The sequence below is a fragment of the Protopterus annectens genome, chromosome 13.part0 (assembly GCF_019279795.1).
Source record: "Protopterus annectens isolate FY-2018-M chromosome 13.part0, PAN1.0, whole genome shotgun sequence".
Lineage (NCBI taxonomy): Eukaryota > Metazoa > Chordata > Ceratodontiformes > Protopteridae > Protopterus > Protopterus annectens.
In genome coordinates this window covers 635,751,883-635,767,798 of record NC_056747.1, presented here as the reverse complement: position 1 = coordinate 635,767,798, position 15,916 = coordinate 635,751,883, and the positions used below count along the sequence as shown (strand labels likewise).

At 41.2% G+C, this 15,916-nt stretch overlaps 1 protein-coding gene across 1 annotated transcript in view; it reads left to right on the top strand.

Moving 5' to 3' along the window:
• Positions 1-15,916, top strand: part of ULK2 (unc-51 like autophagy activating kinase 2) — a 711,692-nt gene that overhangs the window by 203,486 nt on the left and 492,290 nt on the right. Inside the window, exon 4 of the mRNA XM_044054320.1 lies at positions 4,027-4,068. Coding sequence (XP_043910255.1) covers positions 4,027-4,068 — 42 coding nt within the window. The remainder of the gene's footprint in view (positions 1-4,026; positions 4,069-15,916) is intronic.

Sequence of the window (15,916 nt, the reverse complement as noted above, 5' to 3'; positions counted from 1 at the left end):
TCTTTGAATCCTTAAGCCAGCTTGCATGTTGGAGTAGGTCTGGCACATTTTCATAGTTTTATAGTTTCTAGGTTTCCTGTGTTTGAGTCCAGTGGCCATATTGTAACATAAGACTCCATCACACTAGGTGTAAACACTGGCAGTCTTACCCTAAGGTCTAGTATTCTTTTAAATTAATTTAAAGATTTGGAATGTTTTGTGACTGTTGGAAGTTTGAGTGACTGTGAGACATGCCTGACCTTTCAGTTCTGTACAAAAGGTTATTACTTCATAAAGGGATAGTCCTGCCTGTAATTTCAAAACTCAGCAGTAGCCTCAGAACTTCATCAAAGTGCATTCTGTGCTTTTGGCATAGCCTTCCTTGGTGATCAATCTGCAGTTGAGTAAAACTCCTTAAAATTTTAGATGATCAGCATAAGACGTTCCTTTCTAAGCAGTGATTCATTTAAGCAATAACCCACGCCTGGGTGTGGGTAATGCTGGATTTACCCACGGTTGGTGTGGTTTGGTCATGAGGGCAAAGCCCAATTGGCCAAACAAAGACAACCGTGGATAAATCCAGCATTACCCACACCCAGAAGTGGGTTATTGCTATTATACAATGACATTATTTAAGAAAAAAAAAAAACTTAGTTTTCTTAAATAATGGCTTTGTATAATGCCTCCTTGCTGCCCTTCCGCAGCTGTCCAGTATTCTGCGGCAGTTCTGATGTACTGCGCATGCATATGGTTACGCAGTACATCAGAAATGTGTGTGTGGAAGCAACGGAGAGAGGAAGATCTCCGTTGCTTTTAAAAACTTGTCTTGCTATGTTAAAAGAGTTTACCCTAGTGAGATAGCTTTAAAAAAAAGCAACTGAGATTTTCCTTTCTCTGTTGCTTTTTTTAAAGCTGTTTCGCTATGTTAAATGAGTTTAATCCACAAAGTGACGTTCAGTCCACAAAATAAAAACTATTGCAGTGATACAGAACGCCAGAAAATTTCGCTCTCTCCCCACACAACAGCACTCCACTAATAACCTCTGCAGATGGAAATAATGTAATACTAAATCCACGGCCAAAAAAGCTCATAAATAAAATATTTATTTGTTGATACAAAAACGTTTAGCGCTTTCACTCACAAAATGTGAGCTTCATCAGAACGTTAAAGCAGCTGACACAAAGTGTTTAAATGTTGGCATTGGCGCCAAAAATCAAATCAGCTTTTTAAAGCTAACGTACATACATAAAAACTCATGTTGTCACCGTATATCTAAAATACACAAAGCAAAATTTTTTAAATATATAATATATGCAATTGTAAAAATATGCATGTGTAAATATATATATACATATAAACAAAATAATATAAAAAACATATATAAAATGTACAAGTGTCAATATATTAACTATCATTGCCTAATATCTAGTAAAGGTTTGATAGATATATATTAATTCAGACCTGGCAGTGTCGTGGCATCAGTAAATAGCTGCCACCAGACCTCCTTAAAAGATAGTAAATTTTTACTATTACCCCCCCCCCCCGAGGGTTTGTAAACACATTCTCCAATATGGCAAATTTAAAACTATGATTTGCTCCAAACTTGTCTGTGTGTTTATACAGGGCATTTTTGGGGTCTTTTGTCCTAATACTATACAAATGGGAATAAGTACGCTTCTTAAGATTCCTCTCAGTTTTTCCGATGTAATACCGTGAACAGGCCTCATACGTAGCCAAATAAATTACCATTTTTGAATTACAGTTACCCTGCTTAAAACATATTTTAGTCTTATTAATGTCCAAAATATGTTTATATTGACACTTATACATTTTATATATATTTTTTATATTATTTTGTTTATATGTATATATATTTACACATGCATATTTTTACAATTGCATATGTTATATATTTAACAAATTTTGCTTAGTGTATTTTAGATATACGGTGACAACATGAGTTTTTATGTATGTACGTTAGCTTTAAAAAGCTGATTTGATTTTTGGCGCCAATGGCAACATTTAAACACTTTGTGTCAGCTGCTTTAACGTTCTGATGAAGCTTACATTTTGTGAGTGAAAGTGCTAAACGTTTTTGTGTCAACAAGTAAATATTTTATTTATGAGCTTTTTTGGCCATGGATTCAGTATTACATTATTTCCATCTGCAGAGGTTATTAGCGGAGTGCTGTTGTGTGGGGAGAGAGCAAAATTTTCTGGTGTTCTGTATCGCTGCAGTAGTTTTTATTATGTTAAATGAGTTTGACATAGCGAGACAGCTTTAAAAAAAGCAACAGAGAAAGGAAGATCTCCGTTGCTTTTTTTTAAGATATCTCGCTATGTTAATTTAATTTAACATAGCGAGATAACAGCAACGGAGCTCTTCCGTTCTCCATTGCTGTCCAAAAAAAAAAAAGACTTGCACTAATGGAAAAAGTCCAGGCGACCGGACCTTTTTCCATTAGTATAAGTCTTTGATTTACAACGTGCACGCTGACCAATCAGTGCGCACATTTTGGAATGTTAATGGGGGAGGTCGTTGTATAATTAGTAATTTCCTTTTTTAACATTCTAATAATGATAAATTGCTGTTGGAATATAAGCAAATAAAAGAATTGTTTTTAACGATTGGCCTAACATATGCAACATACATCTTGGCCAATAACTGTGGGCTTAGGTGACATACATCTGAAAACTGTATCTATACTTCAGAGTGCCTGACTTTGAACTATTTTATCATTGTGTTTAAAGTGCGGGTTGTTTATTAATACATCCAAGTCTTTGACATTGGATGCAGTCACTGTTTGCGGAGTGATTGTGGAATTAAAATTAACATTATTGAAGAACATCCCCTTATACTCGTTATGAGTCAGGGTTAGGCTATGAGTTTTGTAACCTCTCAGAGACTGCTGTTGGAGAACTGTTAAGAGATGTAGTGTCAGCCCCATGGTAATAAAAGTGCTGATGTTTATAACATTGATGTATTTTGCTATACAGTGTTTAAATGTGGTTGACAAAAAGAAGTGTTAAACCGAATGGTTCTAAGACTGATCCTTGTGGGACATCAGAAGAAATTGGAGGCCAGTCTGAAAAGTGACTTTAAACCTTGTTTTTTCCTTTCCATTTTACAGTATTGTTCTATTAATTCTGTGGTTCCTCATGCATTTGCCTACATTAAAAATGCTATTTTTTTAGCATCATGGTGTCTGCAGGTGCTCTTTGTTCAGTGAGATTCAGGCATAGAATTGAAAATAAGACCATTTATGTTGCACCGTGCATATAAGGTATTACGTTGAGATGCGCCCACTCAGATGTCACAGTTTTTCCTTGTTTAGCAGTGCTTGGTTGCTCTTCATTGGTAGCATACCACATCACCATCCTCCTCCTCTGGAGTTTCAGATCTCTCCTGTAATTTTACCCTCCCCCCAGCCTCAAACTGTCTGTAACAACTGGGGAAATGCATAATGTATGATGAGAAGGGGGAGGTTGCCAAGCAGCCTGAGAAGAGATTTTGTAACAAGCAGTCCTAATGCCTGTAGCATCATTTTTTATGGCTACTTAAGTGTATCTTATTCTTGCAGCTATATGTTATATTAAGTATATAACTTCCATTTTTAACAGTTCTGTACAGTCTAATACCCTTGTGTTGCTTTGACCTCCCATTCTTGAACATTATTTGCAGTTTCTGGCCTGATTTGTCTTTCCTGCTTCATGTCAACATGCAAAAATTAACTGCATTTATGACAATAGAGAAATTATGATACTGCTGTAGTGGCTAAAACTGCCTAAGTCTTAGTTTTGGGCTCCACTCTACTGGCTGCCAAGGTTTGGATGTACTGTGTAAGCCTAGCCATTGGCTAGACATGGATTGGACTTCACAACTGGGCAAGGGACAGTATGTTGTTAAATAGTTATCTAAAAATGCAGGACAGAAACAGAGGAGATAAGGTCAGTGAATAGCAACAATGTAAGAGTAAATTAAAACAATGAATAAAAAAGTAAAAGTATAGCATGTCTCTTAACAATGTATATCTTTATTATTTCAGGAACTTCAGCATGAAAACATTGTGGCATTGCATGATGTCCAGGTAAGGTTTCTAAAACGTTCTTTCTTCCTTATCAATTACAGCCACATCTATAAGGAAGTACAGTACATTTCAAAGGTATTTTATGTTAATGTTTTAATTAATTTTATTAAAAATAGATAATATAACATGACTGGCAGGAAAATGCATGGTTGCATTATGGATTTTGCAGCATTTTGGCCTGAGTGCATACGCTGACAGGGTACAAAACTGTTTTTTATGTGGTTGCCAGAATCTACTGTGTTCGAACAGTATTTGTTTGAACACAGTGGCATGAATGTCATACAAAGTTGTAGTTGTCTTAATGTGATTCCTTAATTTTACTAAAAGGGCTGCGGCACTGAGGGGACATAAGTAACCCTTTCCTTTTGAGATGTTAGGTGGGGTGTACTAGTGAGGAAAGCATATTATGAAGAGGTTGTGCTTTATGTCTTTTATCCTGGAATTGCAATGACCTTGAAGTTGGTTAGATAAAGTGGTGGTGCTGTGGCATTTATAGAGGGCTGGGCTTGCCTTTACATAAACATTTTTTTCATTCTATGGTTTATGCAGCATTTGTGAAAAGTATATATTTGGTAAGATGCAGTTTTGGGTAACTGTGGTCAGATACCGTGGTTCACCGACTTAGCATATTTATAGCTGTCTCAATCTCATATCAGTAAGGATGCTTATGATTATTTTTATTTTTTTTGGTACAGCTGTGTAGATATGTTCTTCAGTACAGACTTGTGATGTTGCTTTGTAAACAGTGATTCACTTTAATTTAAAGCATCACAAAGCAGAATTTTTGCCATACCACAGTATGGCTTGTGGTGTATACCAGGATGGTAGAATGAAGAGATGGGCGTAAGTTGCATGCAGCCAGTTTCATCAACATGCACTTAAAAGACCACATGGCGCATTTTCTTTGGCACAGGCTAGAGGCACTAAATTTCTTAAAGCTATATGTTACATTTTCCTCTCTCAAAAATTTACAACTTTTCGGGACCATGGCTAGGATGAGCCTTGAGTAGCAGCACTTTCTCTCAGCTCTGCCTTATCACATCTTTTATGACAGGAATTTTTGAAAATAACTATCTAAATAGCAACTATGTCTACTTATTTGGACTCTCCTTACAGTTTATTTGGATAGTATCTCATCAATTTTTAAATTTTATTACTTTTTCCTGTCAAAATTCACAAGACAAGCTTTTGGTACCTGACTTCAGTATGAGCTTCACAAAATCTTCTCACCAGGACACATCATTAAAAAAGGAGCTACAATCTCTACTATCCACTATCCAAGAGCTATCCACTAAAATAGACAGAATTGACCTGAAATTGGATAATTTTAAAGAAAATGTTCACAACAAATGGAGACTTTACACCAAGATTTAAAACAGCAGAAAGAACAAATTACTGGCATAGAAACCTCACTAAATGACATGGGCTGTAGAATTCAAGAAAATGAACAAAACTTGGAATTTCTCTTAAAACAAAACTCTTTACTTCAGTCAAAGATTGATGACCTACAGAATAGAAGTCATAGAAATAACATCAGGATCTTTGGGTTGCCGGACAATATTGAAGAAAACAACATGGAGAAATTTTTAACCTCATGGATACCTGAGATTTTACAACTTCCTGAAGCCCTCTCTTTTGGTATTGAAAGGGCTCACAGATCCCTGGTTCAATCTAAGAACAATAAAAGTAATTCCACAAGGTCAGTGATAGTCAAATTTTTATCTTCACATGATAAAGAAATTATATTAAAGACTGCATGGTCCAACTCGCCTATAAAATTTCAAGATAATGTCATACATTTTGACAATGACTATTCTTCCTCTGTGATTGCCAAAAGAAAACTATTTTGCCACTACTCAAAGAACTAAAGAAAGCTCAAATGAAAACACATCTGCTTTTCCAGCCAAGCTAAAGATCTTTCTGCAGGACGGCCCTAAAAATATTTGATGAACAAGAACCAGCTATCATATTTATCAAATCAAAGAAAATATTGGAAAAGATAGATGAGATGGATTGGGCTACTTCCAGTCACAAAAGATTAGCAGAAAACAGATCCTGGAAAACATCTGATCCTAAAAAGAAACTTAGAAAAAAAATGGCATGAGTCTGTTCATATTACCCTTGTAGTTTTTTTTTGTTCTATTTTTTATATATATATAAATAATTCTTGTTTATGACCCAGAAGTCTAGAGAGATGAAAATGGTTCAACAGGTGAGTGTTTTTTTTTGTTCTATGTTTGCTGTTAATGAATATATACCTTTTTTTCTCTCTCAAAGTTTTGCTCTATCTTACATATATAGAAATAATAATTAGCTTAATACTTTCTCATAAGTTTCTGATCATACAAAATAACTAACCACCTACTTGATAAGTATTGAAAATATCTTGCCCAGTTATTAATAGTTTAATATGTTTTTATTGCTCTTTTTGGATTTAAAAACTAGCATTTACCCTTAAAATTTAATAAAGTCATAGCTTATATTCATGTACATAATCTAGAAGTGGTATATCTTTTGTTTGTTTGTTATAATAAATATGTTTAGTTAGATATTTTAGTAAACTAGGGCTTGTTGTTGCACTGATTGCCCTGATCTTTCTTTTAGGTTCATAGGTAGGTACTAGGCTATCTGCCCGAAGGCATTTATACTTGATAAGTATTGAAAATATCTTGCCCAGTTATTAATAGTTTAATATGTTTTTATTGCTCTTTTTGGATTTAAAAACTAGCATTTACCCTTAAAATTTAATAAAGTCATAGCTTATATTCATGTACATAATCTAGAAGTGGTATATCTTTTGTTTGTTTGTTATAATAAATATGTTTAGTTAGATATTTTAGTAAACTAGGGCTCGTCGTTGCACTGATTGCCCTGATCTTTCTTTTAGGTTCATATGTAGGTACTAGGCTATCTGCCCGAAGGCATTTATAAGCCTAGCCGGAATGTGTTGGCTTTCGCCGCCCCCCCCCCCCCTTAGATTAGTTCCCTGTGCCTCTGCCTAGCAGAGCCATTGAAGTGATCCCTGGGGTAAACTTTCTGTTTCCCATCCACTCGTCAAGGTTTCTCTTGAAGAGGGTTAGTGAGGAGCTCTGCCTAATGTAGATTGGAATCTTGTTCCAGAGCATGGGAAGTCTCTGGGACATGAATCAATCCCTCCAGCACGTCCTATTTATTGTTGTGGTGAGGTTTAGATCCCTGGAGCATGTGGCTTGAGGGGATATGGTTTTCTTTAGGTGGAACATGTCCATCAATTCTGGGTTGGACATGGCCTTGTATGTCAGGCAGAGATCACCTCTGAGTAGGTGGTATGCAACAGAGTACAGCTGGTGTTTCTTCAGTCGAGCTGCATAGGGCATCTGCTTGAGACCAGTGATCCTCTTGGTGAGGAACTTCTGTGGTCTTTCCAGTTGTTGCAGGTGTCTTGTAAGGTACATCCCAAATGGAGCATTGTACTGTATGATGGGTCTGATGAGTGATGTGTAGAGGGGCCCAATGACCTCATTCAATCTGGATGCAAACCCTTTTGTGATTAGGTGGGCCACATAGAAGGATTTTCTAACTGCTTTGGCAATGTGATTATCAAAGGAGAGGTTATTATCTACTTGGGTCCCCAGATCCCTTATTACGTCTTCCATATTTAGGGGACTACCACCTATGTGGTAGTTTGTGGGTACTTTTTTTCCAAAGGGGATGACTATGCACTTTTTGGCATTTAGCTTGAGACCATGGTTTTGACACCAGGTATCTGTCTCAGTGAGACCCTTTTAGAGGTTGTCTTTGTCAGCCAGAGAGTCAATTATAGCTCCTAGTTTGCAGTCATCTGCAAACTTGGTGAGCCATAGTCCTCCTGTGCTGGCCTGTACCTCTGAGAAGTATATGCCGAACAGAGAGGTGTCCTAGGACTGAGCCCTGGGGAACGCCACTTGTAACAGGTTTAGAGTCAGACCTAGCTCCTACAACTCTTACCATGTAGGTTCTGTCCGTGAGCCAGTTGGCAACTCATTTCATGATGTAGGGGTTTATGTTCAGGCTGGTGAGCTTGTCTATAATACCTGAGTGGGGAATAGTGTCGAAGGCCTTTGTGAGGTCTAGGTAGGCTGTGTGGACCACCTTTCCCTCATCTATAGCCTTGGTAACTGTCTCAAAGAAGTCCACCAGGTTTAGGAGGCATGATCTGCCCTTAACAAAGCCGAACTGGGTTGGGTCCAGTGTTTGGAGGTTTCCAATGTCTCTGTTAATGAGATCCATGATGATGCGCTCCATAGCTTTGCAGACCAAGCTAGTCAGGCTTATAGAGCGATAGTTCCTGGGGCCCATTGTGGCTCCACCTTTGTAGAGCAGAATAACCGTTGCTGTGTGCCACTCTGTGGGCACGTAGCCTCTGGAGAGGCTGAGTTTAAACAGTGTGTTTAGGTGAGGGCTTAGTTCATCTTTGAGTTCGTGTAGGACGCAGCCTGGGACACCGCCCAGTCCCATTGATGCTGTGTTTTTGGCTTTGGAAAGGGGTGTTTTAACCTGAGTGTCTGTGATTTCAGGGGCACTACATTCTTCTGATATAGTTATGGGCCCTTTTGGGGTGAGAGGGGGGTGAAATTTGCACTGAACCTGTCTGCCAGGATGTTGGCTATATCAGTCAGTTCACTGTATTTTGTGCCATTCTACACTAACTCCGAGCAGATATGAGAATTGTCACTTAGATTCTTGACAAAGCTAAAGAATGCCTTGTGGTTATCTTTGGAGTCCATGGCAATTTTTCTTTCAAAGCTAGCCTTGGATGATTTTATGAGGGAACATAGTTTCTTGCTGATACTGATCAGGGATGTCTTCCCTTCTTGGGATTTTACTCTTTTCTGTACTAGTTTCCTCCTTCTATTGTATAGCTTGTTTATGGCAGGGGTCCACCAGACTGGTTTCCTTTTCTTGGAGGAGTGAGTCTTTGTTTTGTTTGGGATAGCACGATCCATGCATTCTTGTAGGTGCCCGTAGAGTGCATTAGTAAAGGATTTTGCAGCTTGGACAGCGTTATCCTTTAGCATGGGGGCTTTGAAACTTCCCACCTCGGTCTTAAGTAACATGAAGATGTCCTTCAAGGATGCATCTGCAGTCCTAACAAATGGGTTGTCCTGTCGTCAGGCAGCCCTTCGGTCGGCCGGATTCCAAAGTCTGGGTCTGGCCTCGGCTGGTGTCGCACTTCACCCAACGTCATCTCTGCTGGTCTTCGGGTATAAAGGCATCAGCCGACGCCATTTTCCTCAGTCTTTCTTGCCGCGTGGCGCCCGAAGCAGAAGCTGTTCGCAAGTGCCGGTCGGTCAGATCCAGAGATTACTACTACCGAATACAACTTCGAAGACTTCTAAAAGCTAAGTACCCCGTTGGGGACTCTTTCTTGCCTCAGCCGATGTCAGAAAAAGTAAATAACTGTTTAACTTGTGGGAAACAAATACCTCATAAAGATTTCCACTCTTACTGCTTACCTTGTTTAGGCCCAGACCACGACGTAGCAGCTTGTTTAGCCTGTGCTTCCTTCAACCGACGAACGCTTAGGCGTCGGTCGGAGTTTGCTGAACAGTTTTTCGGCTCAGACTTTGCGTACATTATGCCGTCGGATCCTCCGACTACCCAAATTGTTAAAAAACGCAAAGAAAAGGACCGACACTCGCGGTCCGCGGTTTCGGCCGAAACCACGGTAAAGCAAACCGCGAGTGTCTCGATTTTGGCCGAAACCGAGCAAACGGTTCAATCTACAGCTGAATCCATGACTACTACCGAGGACCCTTCTACCCTAGCTGAATCGGCCTCTGAAATTTTGCCTACTAATGTGGTTTCTCCAGAGTTATCGGACACCATCCCTTTGGATGTCTCTACCCCAGCACGTGGTGCTGCTAGGCCTCCTGCAGCCATGTCTATAAAGGCCTTTGCCAGGGCTAAAGCAGCCAAAACTGCTAAATCAGTGCCTGTTAAGCCCCCCTCTCACAGGCCCAGCTCCAGTTCACAAATGCTTACTTTGGCAGAGGATCTCATCTCTTTAATAAGAGGATCCCAATCTCACCCAGACAGGGCCTCACAACCTCCAGAAAAGAGACCTAGAGTAGAGCCCCCTGAGCCAGGCTCTTCAGATGACTCTTCTGATGATGACTCAGACATTACAGAACACCCAGAGGCTCCTCTTTCTACTTATGAAGATTCTGATGCTGAAGAATCTATTCCTTCTGCCTCTCCACCAGAGGAATTTTCCTTTGGGGAAACCTTACATGCCATGCGAGAGCAATTCCAATGGCAGGGACAAGATTTCTCAGATTCAAGAAAAAGGCTTAGGACCTTTTTACACTTACCGCAGCATAGGCCCTTAGCTATACCTCCAGTTCTTCCTGTTGTGGATGATGCATTTAATGATGTTTGCACTGCTCCTGATACCTTACCTCCAGCCCCTGCTAAGCCCGACAGGTTCTACAGGGTACCGGACACTCATCACCACTTATACAAGGCTCCTTTTGCAGATCCGGAGACTATCTCCCAGGGGCCTAAGGCAGTAGCTTCGACCTCAGCTAAAAACCCTCTCCCTTCTGATAGGGAATCCAGGTCCTTAGAGAGATGGGGTAAAAAAGTATACACCTCCGCTACTCTCTCAGCTAGAGCTTTGAACTGTCAGTTTCATATGATCCAATACCAAGAGTTCATGCTTGATCAGTTAACTAAGAAACTCTCCTCTGATGATTCCTTAGATAAGAAATATGTTCTAGAAATGGTGAATAACATTCAGCAGGTTAGTAACCATTCTTTAAAATGTGGCTATGATGCACTGGAGGCTTCATTTAGATCAGCCATGACTGGCACAGTTATAAGAAGGCATGCATGGTTGAAAGAGCAGGTCTTGCCGGATCATGTTAAAGCAAAGCTTTTAGATGCTCCTATGGACAAGGTCAGTCTATTTGGTTCTCCTGCCCAACAAGTAATGAAGAAAATGGAAGAGAAGGCAAAATCTGTACAAACAGTTAAAGATTTCTTACAGGTACAGCCCCCAAGGTTCAGCAGGAACTGGCCTTCCAAAAATTGGTCCTTTCCAGACTCCTCTAAAAATCAGAGAGGCAGGAATAGACGTTCCAGAGGCAAAAATCAATCCAGAGGAGGTGCCTACAGGGGACGCCAGTGGCAAGGCAATAACCAACGAGGCACGGATACAACCACTGCCACTGCAACAGGACAATCACAGTGACTTGGTTCTAACACCGCCTACCAGGAAACAAGTAGTAGCACCCTTAGGCGGAAAATTAGCCTTATTTTCAAAAAACTGGCACTATATCACAAGAGACAACTGGATTTTGCAAACTATAGACCAAGGCTACAGGTTTCATTTCCACACCTTACCAACAAAAAGAGGAATGCCAAACCTGCCACCAAATCAAAGGTCAGAAGCCCTAAAACAAATAGCTCAATTAAAAAAGATGAGAGCTGTGGAAAGGGTACCACCTACAGAACAGGGCAAGGGATTTTACTCCAGACTCTTCCTAGTACCAAGAAAAGAAAACAGTTGGAGACCTATTCTCGACCTGTCCGCTTTAAACACATTCATCATTGTTCCAAAATTCAAAATGCTGACCCTACACCAACTTCTTCCCATGCTGGGCAAGGAGTATTGGCTGGTAACTCTAGATCTCAAGGAGGCATACCTGCACGTCCCCATACGACCAAATTTGCAGAAGATACCTCAGATTTCTTGCAGGATCAGAGCATTATCAATTCTCAGCATTGCCCTTTGGCTTATCTACTGCGCCCAGAGTGTTCACGAAATGCCTGGCATCAGTAATCGCTCATTGCAGGCTTCAGGGAATCCAAATTTATCCATACCTGGACGACTGCCTGATACAAGCGGACAACAAAAGCAAGCTGACACAAGATTTACAAAGAGTCATTTGCTTACTACAAGCCCTGGGATACACAGTCAATTTAAAAAAGTCAAAACTGATACCATCCCAGACAATAACATTCTTGGGTGCAGAATTGGACACAGTAAAACAGATGGCATTCCTAACTGCAGAAAAACAAGAACAACTTCCTCGGTACTTCTTGACACTTGCAAAGCAGAACAAACTAACAGCAAGGAAAGTACTGCAGGCCTTGGGTTTCATGGCATCCTGCATAATCTTGGTCCCCCATGCCAGACTGCACATGAGAAAGCTACAGTGGTACCTAAAGAATTTATGGTCTCAACACAAGCACAGCTTAGAAACCGAAATACCACTAATTCCATGCCTGAAACAAGAGTTCCTATGGTGGGCTCAGACATGCCAGGCAAACCCAGGATTGTCCTTCCACAACACTCAAGCAAGCCAAACCATCACAACGGACACCTCAGACCTCGGTTGGGGGGCACACATGCTGGACAAGTTCATTCAAGGCCTATGGACTCCAGATCAGCTACACCTGCACATAAATCAAAAAGAGATGCTGGCAGTAAAACTAGCAATCCAGAATTTCAGACCATTCCTCAAAGAGGGCCAAGTGATGATAAGGACAGACAACACCACAGTGATGTGGTACATCAACAAACAGGGAGGCACTCATTCATACCCCCTATGCCGAATGACTCTGGACCTGTGGAATATGGCTCTGAGCTACAACATTCAATTGCAGGCAATATTTGTACCGGGAAAAGAAAACATCCTAGCAGACATGTTAAGCAGAACTACCTCGGATGCTCACGAATGGATGCTACACCCGGACATCTTCAAGGCCATCACAAAGAAATGGGGAATGCCACAAATAGACCTATTTGCATCCCCACTCAACCACCAGCTCAAGAAATTCTGCTCAAGGACATACCACCCTCTTGCTTGGAAGGTGGACTCTCTATCCTTCAATTGGAAAGGCCTGACAGCATATGCATTTCCACCCCTTCCTTTGATGCACAAGGTACTACTGAAAATCAAAGAGGAACGGCCAAGGATAATTCTGATAGCTCCAAATTGGCCAAGACAACATTGGTATCCATTACTGAGGAGCATGTCTCGGGGGTAAACGTGGACTCTACCCCTGATTCCTTTGATGTTGACTCAGTGCAACTGCAACATCTTGCATCCAAACCTGAAAACTCTGCAACTCACTGCCTGGAACATTACATAAGAACTTCTAACCCAGATTTATCCCAAAGGGTTAAAGGCATTATCCTTGAGGCCCGCAGACCTTCTACTAGAAGGAACTATGCAGGGAAATGGAAAAGGTTTGTCATTTGGAGTACGGAAAGAGGGAAAGATGTGTCAAAGGTAGATATTGCCAACATCCTGGAATATTTGGCAGAGCTCCTACATACTGGCCTGTCCTATTCCTCCATCAAGATACATGCATCAGCTATTTCTGCAGAATACAGCCTCGATCCCCCTGTCTTCTCGCATCCTCTACTCAGGCAGTTCCTCAGAGGAATTAAGAATGTAAAACCTCCTAGGAAACCACCATTACCAGCATGGGACTTGAATTTTGTGTTAGAAAAATTGACACTCCCTCCATTCGAACCAGCAGCAACAGCAGATCTTCAACACCTATCCTGGAAAACTGCTTTCCTTCTGGCAATTACTTCAGCAAGAAGGGTTTCGGAACTACAGGCTTTAATGGCAGTACAACCCTTCCTAATCTTCCATCAAGATAGAGTGTCCATGAGAACTAATCCGACATTTATGCCTAAGGTGGTATCCAGACTGTCTCTAAACCAGGCAATCCACCTACCTACCTTCTTTCCCAATCCACAGAACAAAGGGGAAAGACTGCTGCATACCTTGGATGTACATAGACAGTTGCGCTACTACCTGGACAGAACCAAGGGCAATAGAAAAACTGACCAGCTCCTAGTAGCCTATGCAACAGGAAGGGAAGGAAAAGCAATTTCCAAACAGACAATCTCCAAGTGGATAGGAAATTGCACAAGATTCTGTTACTCCTATCATGGAAAGCAAATTCCACAGAACATAAGGCCTCATTCTACAAGGGCTACAGCCACTACCACAGCCTTCTTACGAGGAGTGGCTACCAAGGACATTATTGAGGCTGCTACTTGGACCTCCGTGCATACATTTGCCAAGCATTATAACTTACCTCTATACTCTAGATCCCGAGCAGGGTTTGCCACTGCTGTGTTGCAAGGGATCCTAAGTACACCATAATTCTTATTCCTCCTCCGCTAGTTTGGCTATGGTATTCTACCCATTTGTTAGGACTGCAGATGCATCCTTGAAGGACATAGTACAGTTTTGTACCTACCATAAATGTAGATGTCCGAACAGGATAGCATCTGCAGTCAGGATTACCCACCCTCCTTCCCCTCTGTGGTACTCCTAGGGTATTGCCCACCTAATAGCTAGCTGGGGGGGGATCTCTTATGGTGTATTTGTTTGTATATATGTACATACATGCATATTTTTTGTGTTTGCCTTCTATTTTTTGGGAAACATTGGCATTTACCCAAAAATTTAGCTATCCAAGAGGGCTACTGGCATCTGGGGCAAGAAACACTGAGGAAAATGGCGTCGGCTGATGCCTTTATACCCGAAGACCAGCAGAGATGACGTCGGGTGAAGTGCGACACCAGCCGAGGCCAGACCCAGACTTTGGAATCCGGCCGACCGAAGGGCTGCCTGATGACAGGACAACCCATTTGTTAGGACTGCAGATGCTATCCTGTTCGGACATCTACATTTATGGTAGGTACAAAACTGTACTTTTGCTTTTGAAAAGTTTTTCACTGTGGTTTCTTTAACCGGGTGTGGTGGCAGAATGTGGATATCCAGAGTGATTAGTTTATGGTCAGATCTAACCAGCGAGGAGTTGACCTTCGGTGTGGAACACCGGTCGCCCATGTTGGTGATGACCAGTTCCAATATGTTGTCACCTCTGGTGGGGGTGTTAACCAGTTGATCCAGGGCATTTGAGTTTATAAATTCTAGGAAATGTTGGGCCAGGGAGTTCGTACTTGAATAGTTCTCCCAGTTAATGTTTGGATAATTGAAATCACCCAATATCAGGGTGTTTGGTAGGACCTTTATGTTTCCCAGTGTTTCCAGGAATGCGGAGTGGGGGTCCTGGGACATGGTGGGTGATCTGTAGCAAGCTATATTTTGAATAGCAGTTTTGCCCGTTGTTAGTTGCACGTGGATGATCTCTAAAGCATCGTGCTGTGCCACTAACCTGGAGGTGTGGGTATCCTTGATGAATATGGATACTCCCCCGCCTTTTGTGGCCAAAATGTATGGTATGAGTTGTAGCCTGGTAGTGCTGGGGTGCTCTCTGGAGCCTTAAACCAGGTTTCTGTTACTGAACATATATTGATTTTCTCCATGCTGAAGAGTGCCTCGAGTGCGTGCATTTTGAGGTTTAGACTTCTGGCATTGAGCAGCATTACCCTCAGATGTTCATCATGTTTCACTGTTGCAATCATTACTCTTGGGTTATCCTGCTGGCAGGCTACCCTCAGTCGGCCAGAATTCCAAAGTCTAGGTCCGGCGTCGGTTGCTATCGCCTCTTCCCTGACATCAGTGCACCAGGGGTATAAAAGATGCAGCCGATGCCATTTTCTTGAGTCTTTCTTGCCACATGGTTCCCGAAGCAAAAGCAGTTCGCAAGTGCTGGTCGGCCGACTCCTGAGATTTTCAAATCCGAATTTCAGAACCGAAGTCTTCATTAAAGCTAAGTTACCCCATTGGGGAAACTTTTTTCTTGCTCCAGACCGATGTCAGGAAAAGTTAACAGTTGTATTTCTTGTGGGAAGCAAATACCTCATAAGGATTTTCACTCTTACTGTATTCCTTGCCTAGGCCCTGATCACAACGTTGCTAGCTGTCGGTTTTGTGCTAAATTTAACCAA